This window comes from Lycium ferocissimum, chromosome 5 (assembly GCF_029784015.1).
Source record: "Lycium ferocissimum isolate CSIRO_LF1 chromosome 5, AGI_CSIRO_Lferr_CH_V1, whole genome shotgun sequence".
NCBI lineage: Eukaryota > Viridiplantae > Streptophyta > Magnoliopsida > Solanales > Solanaceae > Lycium > Lycium ferocissimum.
The window spans coordinates 3,524,905-3,542,054 of record NC_081346.1 but is presented as its reverse complement, the minus strand read 5'-3'; the positions used below and the strand labels follow the sequence as shown (position 1 = coordinate 3,542,054).

Here is a 17,150-nt window from a genome sequence, read left to right as displayed (position 1 = left end):
TGTGCCCTCGGGCAAAATCACATATGTTTAATTATGGTTAATTAACAAGGATCGAGACCATAACAATAATGAACAATCCGAACCGAAATGTATATCGGGATCGAATTGAAAACACTGATCGTTTCGAGCATATCGACTTTCTGGAATGAGACTCATGTGGTAACAATACATAAGTCTATAAAGATTACGTGCCGAGTTCATGATATTCAAACCGACAACCATGAACGAATTCTCAGAATCGCAACCCTAGAAGATAATGCCTTCTACAACATATCATAAAACTAGGCTAAACCGTATTCCGAGTCAAATTACCGACAAGATGAAGGATGAGGCGTGAGAATCATGAACATTCCCTAACGTAGATAGTTAGCCTCACATACCTTAATTCCAGTCTTTGAGCGTATTACAATGTTCGTCAACCCTTTCAACTTTGATCTATATCAATACAAGTCAAAGGGATTCTATATTAGCAATAATATTCATGCTTTGGTCATCTAAGCATTTTATCAAACACTTGGTGGGTACTTAAGCTCCACCACCTTCATTAATGGTGTTTTCTTCACCCAATCCCCATTCTATTACTTCTAGCTGATTCTACAATCTCAATTAGGTGTAATTAACATCATTCTCCATCACCCATATGATTATAACAATCTCAAGTCCACAATCCAAAACCCTACTATAGTTCGTGTAATTCTCTTTACTAAACCCATCTACTATTCTCCCAAACTCATCAATTCACTATTATGAATGATTAGAGTGTAGAAGCATTACCTTTTGACGTTCAATCCTCTTGAATTTGGGTTCTAGGTTTACACATCCAACAATAATGTTCCAATCACAACTCTATGGATTAGAAGGGTTTACTCAAGTTAAAAAGCGATTAGGGACTTGAATTCAACCTAGAATCATGATAAAACTTACCTTGGAGGGTTCTTGAGGCTTGGAACTTGTTCCCTCTGACTTTAGGGTGATTTTTCGTGACTAGGGATGTTAGGGAAATAAACCCCAAGCTTAAATATAACTTTAAACGCGAAATCCCGACATTTGACCCGAAACCCTACCTTTTGCGCGTTGGGTCCGCGATGCACGGGCATCACGCGATATCCTGCAGGTCAATATTCAGATTGTGCGATCGGCCTGCGATGCGGAGCCATCGCACGCGCCCACACACGCGACACATACGACGGTTATGGTAAAATAGGAATAACTTCTTGTACATAGCTCAGTTCAAGGCGCATAATATACCGTTGGAAAGATATTTCAAAGGGCTACAACTTGTATGTTTTAAGTTTCCTCAAATTCCCAACAGATTTTCATGAAATTCGATTGGAAGGCAGACGTATCAAAACTTAGCCGATTCTATAGACTTTTAAACGCCTTACTATTAGCCATATTGAGACGATCATATCTCCTGTTCCGATCTCTCGATTGGCCTGGTCCTTATATCATTAAAAGCTATTTTTACGTACTACAACTTTCATTGAGGGTACTTTCCCAAATTCCTAACTAATCAAGGAGTTATCACTGCCCGAAGTAGGCCTATCAACCATTTTCGCAAAACGTTCAAACCTTCAATTTTTCCACTTAAACTCTAATAATATGAGTCTAACCTTAGTTCTAAGATACGGGTTGTAACAATTCACTTATTTGTACGGTCTTGTAGTATCAAATAAATTTAAATATAAAGGAGTTAGCAGTAAGTATCATCTTTGGTTTAAGCTGGCTTACAATTTTACAACAACAACATACTCAGGTATTCCCACAAGTATAAATAAATAAAAAAAACATAAACGGTAATGAATACTACAAAATCAAACCTTTGACAATGAATTCAAAAAAGTAAAGCAAAGAGAAGATTTTTCTTCTGCAGTAGTTGCACTTTGTTTATGATCACTATTTTCTAATTAATTCTAGACATTAATGCCCCGTTTGGATATGATTTCATCTCATGAGATGAAATCATGTTTGGATATGCTTGATTTACTTTGTTTCGGTAATTTTTTTTATAAACATAAAAAACCCCACAAGTTGTGAAAACCATCAAAAAAATTTCAATTCTTATACAATCTTACCAAATGAGTAAATCATAGTTCATAATAAAATTAATACGCTACTAGAAGGTCTTTTTAAAAAATATAATATCAATTGATCAAACTTTAGTTCAATAAAAAGAAAAATTTAACATGAATAGTAATGTAACTACTCTTTAATATAATTATCCCACAGGGTACGAACGATCTCTTCACGCCGAGCATGCATTTCCCGGTTCGTAAACATGATTCGTAAATATATCTACCAACTTATGTGTCTTTTTTTACAAAAATATAAATGTATGGGTCAAATTTTACATTTATATTTTTTGAAATTATGATTTCAAATCCCAAATCACGCTTTGGATTGATTTAAGATTTCATCTCATGAGATTTAAATCGAGATTTAAATCGCACGTCTAAACTTGTTCATCTACAAATCTCATGAAATCGCATGTTCAAACGCCTACTAATACCAAATTAAATTATACTAAAAAACAATTGAGACAAAGATAGTACTTTTCTTTTAGGAAACAACCATCAGACATTTAAGATGGACGGACGGTAGTGTTGTTGCCAAACAAGCTGGACCACGTGCTCCAAAAGTACATCACATATATTCTCTCGTGACATATTCTCTTTTTCTCCAAATTTGTGGTTATCACTAGCAATTAACGGCCAGTGCTTCATTCGGTGTTGCAATTGGGGCAAAAATATCAATCACCGTCACTTCCTCGAGACTTTAAAAAATAAAGCCCAATCACATGACCCATTCATTTTTTACGGTTGATTTGTACACGTCACCTTATAAATGTAAAAAGTACTCTCCATTTTTGTTTGCGGTTCCTTTTGCGTATAAGAAATGGAGTGTCTGACCCTGGAGGGGATTTGGTACGTTATTGATATAACACTACGACTTATATACAGTTGATGAACTGAATTTATTCAAAGCTTATATTATTACTTTCGAATTGTAATGGTCGATTGAACCAGTCACGATTTAATTAATCTTTATAAATTTTCGTACGTAATGTCAATTGTGATTTGTAACATGTCAATTGCACTGTAGAAATCATTATTAGCGTTAAGTCAGCTATTGCTATTTGCTAAAGAAAGATGAAACATGAGTGGTCCCGGGTCGAGTGAAGGAGTAGACCAGCGGCTTATATCCAAGGGCGAATCTACCATTAAAAATAAATCACGTGAACGCATGATCATCCGACTAAACTCGACATATTATGTATATAATTCTTAAAAAATATCTAATATTAAGTGTCAAATTTAATCCCTTAAGATTGTAGGATTAAACCCTACTAAATGCACTTTTACGTCTTTTTAAAAAAATAAAAAATCTAGGTAAATTCATCCTCTTGAAATCTTTATATCCCATCAACTGATTCTTGCTCGCTTAGGAGGAAGAGGAAAGCTCTTGACCCTAAGTTAGTCGAAGGAGCGCAACTGATCGTTTCACTCAAAGGTGAAATGATAAAGAAAACCATTCAACTGGTTGAAGAATCACCTGGGTTTTGAAGAAAAAAAAAAGATGCCATTATTTAGGACCAGTTTGAACAATGCATTAAAGAGAATACTCCTTTCGGCTATTATCAAAAAAGTTAAAGACTTAAATGGATCAGATGTAGTATATTATTTCCTACCTATAAAAGGCACTTTAAATCAGAACATCGAAAAGTAAGAAAAAGGATAAGGGACAGATACTGAAGAAAGATTCGGGCTGCAGATCATTTGCAATTAATTTGAACTATATGTACATAATAAGAAATGATAAGTTTGGAACTACATTTATATGAAATTAGTGCAATGATACATCAAACCTCTTAATTCAAAATTTTGAATTTGTCTGTGATGACCACTTGCTATATAATGAGCATGGCATGAAAGGAATGTTCAACTCTTCAAGCACAAGGCTTAGATATAAGATTTTATGATTACTTTTAGTCCCCGTTTGGCCATGAACAGTATTCACTTTTTCTACGGAATTTTATTCTAGAAAACTGTTTGGATATAGAATTATAATAATTCTCCGGAACTCGAAAAATTTCAAAAAGTTATTTTCACAATTTTTACTCCAGATTACTCACATAAATCGAAAAACAACTTCAATTTGTATTCATGTGGAAACACAACTCCAATTTTCACATACCTATTTCAACTTGAAAACAAATATTCCCTGATCCGTCCATTTTTAATTGTCATGTATTGACTTAGCACACCCTTAAAGAGCCATAAATAGAATGACAATTTTACTATATTACTCTTAATTACTATGTCATCTAATGATTAAAATCAATCAAACATACTTAAAAAGTTGTGCTACCACTAATAATTCCTTGAAGTTTTCAACTCAATAATAATAATAAGGGTAAAATAAGTATGAAATGGTACATTATTTCTTGATTTTTCAAACTGGACAAGTAAAAATGAATATCTGTTTTTAATATACAAGACGAGAAAAAATGAATGGAGAAAGTACTTTTTTCAATTTCACAATTCTTATGTCCAAACGCCCACTTAAAAAAGTTGCTAAAGGTTTGGGGTGGTTGTGAAGAATTGCGTGAAGCACATGATTTCTCTTGAAAATGGGACCTTTTTGGTGAACACCTATCCAGATTGCCAGAAGTAGTGCAAGTTACTCCAATGTTTTTTTGTTTTGGTTTGGTCCTCTGCAACGAGGCAACCACCCTTGCCTCCTCGCCTTGCACTCCACAAGCCTTTAAGGTATACTCCACATTTTCCTCTTCTTGCAAGGAGAGGATTTCCTGGATGGTTATTGGTGCTATCTACAAATTTATGGGATCTTCATATTTTAGTTCGGAGGCCCTAAGAATTTCTTTTACCCACCTAACTGTAACCGTTTACAGACATCCCGATAAATACGAGTACAACTAGTGTATAACGGATACAACGGACTAATATACAGATTATAACGTGATTATGCTGACCTAAAATTTGTAAGAAATTAAATTTGAAGTTAGATTTTATTGTGTTTGTTGGGCTGCTCTAGTATTCCTGGGCTGGTCTTGTATGAATAAACTAAGAAAAGTTGATTTTCTTACGGCCCAAAATTAATCTTTTTTTTTTTTTTTTGCGCGGATTATCCTTCTTTTGGGTTGGTCTTTAATTTTTGTCCCTCAAATTAGTGTTCTTTAATTTTGTCCTCACTTCTTCTCCTTTGCCTTCTTTCTCAATAAGTTATTTGGTTGACTCGAACATTCAGATCAAAGTAAAAAAAAAAAAAAAAATTTGCAGGCGGAGGGTTCGGTCTGGTTGTAGAGTTTTGCCTTGCGAATCCAAACTCTTTGATTGGAAGTGAATAATGTGATTGATAGGGTATTTTATTTTATATATATATATATTGTTATAAGTTGTATTTAACTTTACGATTTTTCTTTTAAGTTTTGTTATGCTATGTAGTAATCCCAACTAAGAAAAGTTGGAGTTATCCTTCTTTTGAAATTTTTTTGTCGCGAATTTTTACAAAAATTAAATACCAAACCCGCGAAGGACTATCTTGCAAATTGCCCAAAATTAATTGGATTTCTTCTTTGGACTTGGATCAGTAGCTCATGCATAAGGCTGCATGAGTCACTGTGTTATTCACCTCTTAATTCCATTCTATGCTGTACTATAGATGTCGACACGGGTTCACATATTACTTTGTCAAGTTCTATAGCTTTTCTGTTCTGTTCATTATAGTAAATTTTTCATGATTAAGTTAATTGCAACCTTAGTTCTCATTTTTCAAAGTTGGAGCAGTGTGCTGAAGGAACCGAGAGCATACATTGTTTTAGGCAGCTAAATAGACAAACAACTTCGCTCAGCTTCGGTTTTGCACTCTTGATTTCTTTACAAGTATAGTGTGATACTGTAAGGCTAATTCATATTTGTTCAAAACCTTCTTTTTCCAGCTAAATTAAAAGTGGCCAAGCTGCTGTTGGCACCTCAACTTGTGCCTGTAATTGAGATTTGTGATTTCTTAAACACACTCTCTTCAAAACAGTGGAAGAAATCAAAGGAAACGAGCGATGGCTGTCGGAGGTTTGCAAGCCGAGGAACGTTTGCAAAGCACAAACAGCTTACTTTAAGTGGGATTTATTTCCAAAGCATACAAGGATCCAACTTCAATTCATTAATCGGATCTCAAACTGATATAAAATTCCGGTTATGGTTCGCAAAATGAAAATTCGGGTCAAGCATTAACAACTTCCATTAAAGTTTCTGCTGCTTAAGGCGAAGAAGTTTTGAGTGCAACTTAATATGCCTCATTGTCATCCAAAATTTGCAATCTCAACAGACCTTCAACGAACTTATTCAATAAAAGTTCAGAATGAACTAAGAGACCTAGGTTATAAGATCGGTCCCCTGTTGCTTCTACCTACCTATTGATTATTAGGTTCCCCATTTCACCAGAAATGAAAGAGGAGTATAGTAGTTGCCATGTATTATCGAGATGTCAAAATATGCCTTCAGTTGAACTCTACAATCTTAGAACTAGGTAACTGAAAACCACATATTTCCAAGAGTCTTTTGGAAGACGAGGATAGGGACTTCATACCTGGAAAAACATCTTTGTTTTACCTACACTACCCCCTCCACCCCACACCCGCAACAATACCCAAAATCATGTTTTACCATGTTTCTGTCAATCGCCAACCCTCTTCCAGTCATAGATCACATTTTCAACCAACTACTACATTAGAAGACATCGAAACACTATCATATTCAATGAGCAAAATAGAGAGAGTATCTGGGACGAATAATAATTAAAAATACTAGGGTTTCTTTTTTCTGATTATATCTTGGCTTTAAAGGCATAGTTGTTAAACGTAGTCCACTGAGCCACCAAATTTGGGGTCAAGCACCAAAGAATACATCGGTTAAGCTGAGTTCAAAGTCGAAGAGTACTATGCAGAGCCATTGCATTTTGGACCATACTTCTCAACCCTCTCATCAATCCAAGCCCTCATATCAGCTAAAACAAGATTGGCAGCATCATCAGGTTCCCCTTGGATCAATGAATGATACATTCCATCATAAATCTTGAGGGTCTTGTCCTCACTGCTTGCCTTCTCGTACAACAATTTCGAGCCAGTAGGGCATGTAACACCATCCGAGGTACCATGCACTGTCAAAAATGGCGCAGTGACCTTGTGGAAATTGTTCTGGACGTATTCACATTGCCTGGCAATCTCCCTCATAGTTCCAACCCTTGGCTTCCCGGTATATCTCCTGGGATTGCTTGCGATTATTTTCAGTTTCTCAGGGTCCCTGATAGCCTTGCCCACCATTTTGTTGTCCGGCATTGCCGCCCATGTATCGGCAAATCCAAATAGCAATCCATACATGAATAAATGTACCTACATGTAAAAAAAGTAAAGCTCTCGTTATTGACATTCCCTTCACCAGAAATTATAGTCCCCTTCTTTTCCGAAGAGTTAAATAAAGTAATGTTAGTCATGATTTTCAAATATATCCTTTAAAATAAGAACTTTCTGCAATCCAAATTCTATTCTCAAAATGTGAATTAATATGTTGTATAATAACAGACTGACAATTTGATCAAATTGACGAATAGAAAAGGAGGTAAAACTTTGGATCAGATGGGGTATGTAGCAGTCCTCTTTACATTAGGGTGGTAGGTAAGCAGCATTGAAAGAGAGAGACATAAGAACTCTAAAGCGGATCAAGTATAATCTGAAACATTTATGGGATCCTCCTAATGGCAAGCCGAAATACTGATGTATATTGCATAGACCTTCCAACAACAAAAAAATTTATGACCCAAAATTTGGGAATGGAGAAGGAGGGATGTCAAAAATATGAATTAGGAGTTCTTATGTCTCTCTCTCTCTCTCTCTTGTCTGTTGCACAGAGATTGATACCTTCCTTATTTAGAAACTATTTACAGTAAATTTTACATTTTTAATTAGTCATTACCTATATGCTCTCTTAAGAATCAACATGGACTCATCAGGAGGTCAACTAAAAACATAAAGAATTAGTTTAGCATTAAGGATATATATATATATATATTTAGTATGTGTGTCGAAATTCTTTTTTTCTAAACGCACATACTAATAGCCACTACAGAACAAAGCTTAGCTATCAATTGAGACCTCACTGGAATTTCACAGATTATTATCTCTTAAATCAGTAAGTATTTCTTATGAATAATAGCGCTTACAATTTTTTACTTAATTTCACTTGAATGCAGAATAGGGTCCTTTAGACCCTTTATCTGCTTTCAAGTGGATTAGAACCAATGACACAAGGATTCTTAGTTTTACGTTCTAACTAGCGAATGTGTACCTCTATCATAAAATTTGAAAAAAAGAAAGTTGATTTCTAATCGTAACTAAATCTTCAATTTCTTATTTGTAAAGAAGAAATTGAAGCATGATAGATGACTTAGGTGTACTAGAGACATCAACATATTATTTTAGCTCGGTTGAAACAAAATCCTATCTCTCAGGATCCTATTAAATAGAAATCGAGAACATGTTCTATTTAAATAAAATTGACCTGAAGGGAGCAACAACTCAGGGTCCACTCGCAAATTTCATTAAAATCTAACAATAAAATTGAAGATTATGGTCAATCCAAGAAGGATTTCTATGTAGAATATATCATCAAAGTATCAACCAATAAAAATGAGCCTTTTACTATCACTGATTATATAGCAACAGGCAAAATTATAAGTCAATTTAAGCAAATCAATCCAGAATACTGAGAAACAACTAAATAAACAGAGTAATTAAACCGTACCTTAGAAGGCTTCATAGGTTCAGGAATGACAAAAAGCGGGGCGGAAAAGATCAACCCGGTCCAAGTATCCTTTTCCGACTGGAAATACATAAGCAAGGTAGCTAACCCACCCATAGATTCCCCAAACAGAAACGCAGGCAAATGCTTATACTCATCACTATCCCTCACACTCTTAAAAAAGCACAAGGAAGCCTCAGCAGTCTTCTCCAATTCACCAAGATAACATCTAATCCCATCTGACCGTCCATGTCCTAACAGATCAGCAGCAAACACAGCATAACCCCACGTGGCGTAACTGATACATATTTTCTGGAATAACCAACCGGTATCCGACCCGTATCCATGGGTCATGTAGACTGTTGCTTTAAGGGGTGTGTTTGGATCTAAGTGGGAGAAATGTTTGAGTGAAGAGTTTGCCGTGAGGTGTAGAGAAGTATGATTTGGAGTTGCGTACTCCTTGAGAAGCGTAGTATTCTTCTTCCGGCATGTCGCCCCAGTAGTTGGCGGCGGGTGACGGCGTTTCTGACGTCATTTTCCGGTGGGTGTGGAGTTGGTGAGCGGGATTTGGGAGTTGGTATGAAAATTATGTAGTGATTGGGGGGTTTTTAGTAAAATGGTACTTATATATGTACTAGTGTTTTCATCTAAAATGTACTTTTATAATATCCGAAGTGGTTTCACCAACCGCTTTTTTTTCTTTTTTCTTTTTCGGTCAATTTCAATAGGATATTGAGTTATGGCTTGTGGGTCGTGCCTTGGGGTTGGTGAAGGGAGTAGGTGAAACAACTATATCCTGTTTCAACTTATTTTAGTGAGATATTTAATTTAATTTAATACTGAGCTAAAAAGGACTTTTCATTATATTAAGTGAAGTCTCAACGGATTATATCATAAAGAAGTAAAATATAAATGCAAAAGTTAAATGCATCCTCCATTATTTTTTAACTTTATTTATTTATTATCTAAAAATAAATTTTCGTTTTTACTCGCATATCAAGAGCAATGTTTTTTTGTTTTACCTTAAGATTAACTACTACTCTCAAATCATTTTCTTAGTTCATTGATACTATACGTCAATTAAAATGTATTATGATAAAATACGTACTTTATTTATTAATTTTTTAAAAAAGTAAAAGTCGACAAAAATAAAGATGAACGGAAAGAGTTGTTTTCGAGATGGGTCAAAAGGCGTGGAGTCACAATGTAAATTAAGAGTTCCACATAATTCAATAATTTTAACTCAAATCGTATATTTATATTAAAAAATTATTAATATGTTAAATAATTTATTCAAAACTCAAAAATAAAAATGAATTGTGCTTCAACTTTGTCATTAAAAATCACGATTACTCAAACATAGTGGCTTTATCGAGCGGATAATTACGCGTAATGGTTTAGCTTATCGGTTATCGGCTTTTTAATTGTACTAATCCGTACAATAAGATATCGGTTGGTTCGGTATCGGGTTAGCAATTATCTTGACGTTATCCGACGTCGAAAATCTAAGAGAAAGTGAATTAAAATCACATGTAATCGAACTTCCACGATTTTGAGTTCTTCAAATTCCTTATGGAACTTCAAATTCCACGGTGTAGCAATTATCAACTAACCAATTAGCATATTTATCCAAGCAATATTAAGGGAACACAACAAATAACTAATTAGGACAAATGAAACATATGGCTAAGACACAGACACAATTTAATCCAAATCGGTGAGAGGTGGACTACTTAGACAACTAAACAACTAACAAAATCACAACTTCTAATCATATTCTCGTAGAGCATCACATTCTTGGAATAAGTTATTTCCATTACAATACATATTTTGTAAGATATGATAATTAATTTAACGGTTTATAAGAAAATTGAAATAATTAACTATAAAATTTTAATCCGTTCACCAACCGTTAACTCGATAACCCAATGCCGATAAACCAATAAGCTAATTTTGAATGAACGGTTTTTAACGACCTACTCAAACATACTAAAAAGAGAAAGCTAAGACGTTGGCCCTTGACAATAAGGTGAGTCGGAGGACATATTTTTTAACCTCAATTAAAATCTCTTGTCCTAAATGTACCTTGAGTTTATACATGGTGGAGTTTTCTAAACTTGGTTTCTCTCTCATTTTACTTTTTTTGGTTTTGGGTTGTTTAGATAAGAGGGATTTTTTTGTGCAATGAAATTACTACATATGCAAATTATACGGGATAATGTTCCCGAGATATATATGTATATAATATAAATTACAAAAAAAAAAAAAAAAAGGGATAAACGGAAGCTTCCATGATAATTTTAACTCATCAAACGTGCGGAATCCAGAACACATTTCTATTACAAAATTATATAATGGAAAACGTTGGTAGGTAAGAATAAATCAATATTATATGATTTGGGAATTTGAAAGAGAAGTTTGAACGATATTAACATTCAAATTAATTGTAAAATTACAAAGTATTCATTAGAGATGGTAATGTAAATGCATATCCAACAAGTCAAAAATGAAATGATGCAGTGAGATGTTGCGGTATTTGGCGGATCATTGAGGAAATTTGAAATCGATTTTGACTATGGCTACAAGAATGAAGAAGACGGTGTTTGATTGTGGTTAGGGTTTTGCCATGGTTATGTTTGCAAAGGGAAATGAAGACAAAATGGTAAAGGAGTATTATTCCATATGGACTTCTGCACATATCTTCACGTTTGGGCCTGACTTGGGCTACACGAATTGAACAAAGCAGATCAGATGGAAATGGAAGAATAAAGGCCCAAAGTTAGAATATACCACAGCTGTACATATACAATATCATCATTATATTCCTTGTAATCATTCCTAGTTTGTTAGGGGTTTAGCAAATAGAAAATAGCCAAGTGTCATTTCTGTTGTAAAGGAAATGCCTTCATACTTGTATAAATATAGGACCATGTACAAATTACGATCATCAATCAAAAGCAAGAAAATTTTATTTACATTGTTCTTCATTTATTTCTTCATGATATCGAGCGAGTGTAAACGTTTCGTTTCTTTTCTTGTTTTCTTTTTTACATCTCTTGTTTGCTAGCTTTACATATTTATTATGTCTACTTTACGTGTAAATACAAATGAAAGCAATGAAGTAAATGGTTGGTGATCTTACCACCTGGAACTACAAAAAAATGTAGTTGATTCTAGTATCCTTTCTATATACATCTCTCGGATTATCCGGGGATGAGTCTTGTTTCCACGGTGTTTGATGGAAGAGGATATGGTCGGAGAAGAGCGGTTCATCGCTCTTTCGACCAAGAACAAAGATTTCATGGATCTCCTGACTTCGATCCAGTTCGGATCGGATGTAATGACATGGTTTTATCATGGCTTTTTAATTCACTAAGGAGATAGCGAGAAAGTGTCTTGTATCCTTTGGAAGGATGCGGAAGATAGATTTGGTCGGGCATCTGGTGCAACCGTTTCAATTACAAAAAGAACTTAGTGCCGTTATTCAAGGAAACACTGTGAACTTAACTAAAATGAAAAGTCTTTGGGATGAATTAGATGCTTTAAACACCTTTTCCAGTTGCACTTGTGACTGTATCTGTGGTGCGAAAAAGAAAAGTGTAAAAGCTCATGAAGATGAAAGGCTACTTCAGTTCATAGGGGTTAGAAGTAATATTCTCATGTCTTCTCCCTTACCCAGTATTGGTCAAGCATATTCCCTTATTGTTCAAGATGAAAAACAAAAAGAAATTCATGCTAATCCCATATATCCAAGAGACTCAGAAGCTTTAATGAGTAACACTTCAACAATGAGAAGGTTTAATAGGGACAAAGGAACAATTATGATGCTAAGAAAAACTCTCTATTTTGTAACTATTGCAAGAAAACGGGACATACTATTGACAAGTGCTACGAAATTTTTTTCGAGGATTTTAAGTTCAACAAACCAAAGAAATATCAAGGAGTAGCACGGATCTAATAATGTTCTTGCTTCGGAGGGTAGCCAATGAAGATGACATAAGTTCGAAATCTAATTCTAATTGTTTCAATTTTCTACAACACGAGCAAAATGAACCAGAATGGTGCATCAAATATTTACGCAAATTTAAGTTGTGTTGGTATGGTTAAGTTTTTCAATACTTTGCTTGTCTTTTACATATTAACGGTGACTGGATACTAGATAGTGGACAGCATATGACTTTTGATGAAAGTTTCTTTTATCTATTAAGCCCCTTCCTAAACTCATTATGAAAATCAATTCACAACAAGTAAAAGTTACTCATTCAGGATCTGTTTCTCTTATCCAATCTAATCTTACAATGTTCTCTCTTATACCCTCTTTAGGTTCAATCTTACCGAGCCTTCAATCATATTTGCTTTTCACTCCTAACACTTGTTTTATGTTACGGGGCCATTCAATGAAGAGCCCTCTTTGGTTCTTAGTAGGCAACAAGGAGGTCTATATATTCACAGAGTCGGCCCAGCGAAGTTACAAAGAGTCTACCACAAAACAACCCTGATAGCCTATCTTTTAATTCAGCTCATGTATTTTAATTCAGCTCATGTATTTACTTCCTATTTTAGTTTCTTTGATTCCAATGTAAAAGAAAAGTTGTGGCATTATAGACTTGGCCACATGCTTTGAGTAATATGAAGAAAATTATTTCAGATTGTGTTTCTTATTTCCCTCTCCTTGTGTTATTTGTCCTATGGCTAGACAAAGCAAATTACCTTTTCCTACAAGTACAATTTCCACTAAAGCTAAATTTGAGTTAATACATGTATACATAGGACCATATAAAACAATCACCCGATGGTTTTAAGTATTTTGTGACAATTGTTGATGATTTTAGCTTGACCAATACCCATTTAATCGGTACAAAGTCCAATGCCTTTTCCGTTATCCAATCTTTTCTTTCAATGGTAGAAACACAATTCATCTAAAGTTAATTAGGTAGTGGAAAATTACAATCGATAGGAATAATTCATCAAACTACTTTTGACTCCAAACAAAATGGAGTTGTGGAAAGGAAGCACAAGCATTTGTTAGAAACGTCAGAGCCTTACTATATCACCATTTTGCTATTGCCCTCTTTGGGAAGAATGCTGACCACAACAACCTATCTTATAAACGTATATCCTTCTAGAATACTCAACTATAAAACACCTTTTGAACTTTTATTTCACACTAAACCTTCTTACTCTAACCTCAAGTGTTTTGGGTGCTTATGTTTTATTTCTACCTCACCTACTCATAGAGCTAAGTTTGATCCCAAAGCTTTACCTTGTGTATTTGTGGGTTATCCCTATGGGAAGAAAGGATATAAAGTTTTGAATCTTAAAACCAAAAGAATTCAAGTTTCAAGAGATGTTGTTTTTCATGAGGAGTACTTTTCCTTTTATTCGCCAGTTCCCAACCTAACGATTTTTCTCCTACACTAAATAATGTTTATCCAAATTTTCCTTCGACTTCTCGATCCTTTTATCGATTCTCTTCATTGTAAATTTCCCTAACACAGATATAAACTCTAATTCTGGTTGTTCTGAAAATGATGATCCTTCCTCCATTTCACCTATATGACAATTCTAGTCCTTCCTCTTTTCCCCATAAGTAACCTTCCACTACTCTATCTCCCATTATTCCTGATCCTCCTATAGAACCTATCATCCAAACCATTCTCGCATCTCGAGCTCGCCCAAGAGGCCAACTTACTTAGATGATTACATTTGTAATGCCTTCAACGGATGTTAGTAAATTGTTTTCTTAGTCCTGTCCCTAACGCTTTATCTTCTAAAAATTAGATAATGCTCAATTCTCCGTTTCTAGTATACAAGAACACGTTAATTATGTTCGGAAGAAGACATCATCCTGGATGGCGAGAAGCTATGGATAAGGAAATTGGCAGACTTTAGGGAAATTGTTGTCTTGCCCTACTTGATTGTAAAAGGCTCTACCATCTAAGTGGGTTTATAAAGTAAAGCAAAGATTCTGATGGGAGCATTGAGAGACTTAAAGCTATGGTTGTGAGGAGATATACAAAAGAGGTGTGGATTACAATGAGACATTTTCACCAAAGTCAACTATTATTTTGATCTCTTTAAGAAAGAGGCCGGGGACTCTTCCAATTAGATGTAAATAATGCATTTTTTTGCATGGTGAGCTTGATGAGGAGGTTTACATGACCACACAACCTCTCCTCCATCACCAAACCGTGTCTTGTTCTTTGGTCCCTTTATGGACTTAAACAAGCATCTCAATGTTAAGCTCACATCGACATTAAATTTTAAAGGTTTTAAACATTCACTCAATGATTATTCTTTATTTGTCAAAAGGCAGATAATTCTATCTCTATTGTGGCATGGACGACATACTATTGACGAGCAATAATGAATACTTACATTCTTAAAATTTTTCTGGATGAAGAGTTCAAGATTAAGGATCTTGGTTACCTACATTTTTTCCTTGGTATGGAAGTTGTTCGAGAACCTCAAGGGTTGATCCTCTCTCACAGAAAATTCACTCTGGCTTTGCTCCAAGATTTTGACTCACTTCATCTTTCTCCGATGCTTACTAAAATTAGTTGCTATCAAAGATCCAACCTTTTATCGACATTTATTAGGTAAGCTCAATTACCTTTTATATCTCTCTTCACAAATAAGAATACATGCGGGACCCTCGAGAGCCTCATTTGACTCAGGTGTTGTGGTATTTGTTGAAGGACCCGGTGACTTGGACTTTTATGTCGACTATAAATTAATGGCTTTAACTCGATTGGGGAACGTCGTCCAAATTCAAAAATGCATCGGTGGTTACTACATTTCCCTTGGATCTTCTCCTATTTTACGGAAATCTAAAAAACGAGACTTCTATATCACTTAGTTCCGCCGAAGCAAAAACGGATCTATGGATCGTTCTTGAATTGTTCGATGATCTCACGGTCCCCATTTCTGCACGGAAGCTTTACACTCGAGGTATCGCGACAACGAATCTAAGCACGTCGAAATTTTTGCCCGCCATTTCGTTCATCGAAATATCTTGCGGAATTTCACTATCCTATGTTAGATCTTCATCACAACTCGGCGATCTATTCACTAAATCACTCACCGGTCCCGTTCAATCAAAATGTTTTGGGCAAGTTGGGTGTTTGTTCCTCCCCCTCCAACTTAATGTTGCGGTATTTGGCAGATAATTGAGGAAATTTGAAATCGATTTTGACTATGGCTACAGGAATGAAGAAGACGGTGTTTGATTGTGGTTAGGGTTTTGCCATGGTTATGTTTGCAAAGGGAAATGAAGACAAAATGGTAAAGGAGTATTATTCCATATAGACTTCTGCCCATATCTTCACGTTTGGGTCGTGCCTTGGGGTTGGTGAGTTATGGCTTGTGGGTCGTGCCTTGGGGTTGGTGAAGGGAGTAGGTGAAACAACTAATCCTGTTTCAACTTATTTTAGTGAGATATTTAATTTAATTTAATATTGAGCTAAAAAGGACTTTTCATTATATTAAGTGAAGTCTCATCGGATTATATCATAAAGAAGTAAAATATATAAATGCAAAAGTTAAATGCATCCTCCATTATTATTATTTTTATTTGTCTATTATACTAAAAATAAATTTTCGTTTTTACTTATTCGCAAATCAAGAGCAATATTTTTCTTGTTTTACCTTAACATTAACTACTCACTCCTCAAATCATTTTCTTAGTTCATTGATACTATATGCCAATTAAAATGTATTATGATAAAATACGTACTTTATTTATTAATTTTTAAAGAAAGTGCAAAGTCGACAAGTAAAGATGAACGGAAAGAGTTGTTTTCAGATGGCTCAAAAGGCGTGGAGTCACAATGTAAATTAAGAGTTCCACATAATTCAATAATTTTAACTCAAATCATATATTTATATTAAAAAATTATTAATATGTTAAGTAATTTATTCAAAACTCAAAAATAAAAATGAATTGTGCTTCACTGTCATAATCTAAAAGTCACGACTACGCCTCTTGACTCAAACATAGGGCTGCTTATCGGGCAGGTAATTACGCGTAATGGTTTAGCTTATCGGTTATCGGCTTTTAATTGTACTAATCCGGTAGCCACCCGATAAGATATCGGTTGGTTCGGTATCGGGTTAGCAATTATCGGACGATTATCCGGCGGCATATCGGCTAAATCTAAGAGAAAGTGAATTAAAATCACATGTAATCGAACTTCCACAGTGATTTTGAGTTCTTCAAATTCCTTATGGAACAGATTCAAATTCCACGGTGTAGCAATTATCAACTAACCAATTAGCATATTTATCCAAACAATATTAATGGAACACAACAATTAATTAATTAGGACAAATGAAACA

General features: G+C 34.8%; 1 protein-coding gene across 1 annotated transcript; it reads right to left on the bottom strand.

Moving 5' to 3' along the window:
- Window positions 1-6,811: 6,811 nt before the first annotated feature.
- LOC132055486 (caffeoylshikimate esterase) lies at window positions 6,812-9,382 on the bottom strand. Its single transcript, XM_059447338.1, is given in 3 exon segments — window positions 6,812-7,408; window positions 8,817-9,191; window positions 9,193-9,382. Coding segments are annotated over 3 exon segments (984 nt in total). The 5' UTR covers window positions 9,349-9,382; the 3' UTR covers window positions 6,812-6,955.
- Between the last annotated feature and the right edge of the window lie 7,768 nt (window positions 9,383-17,150).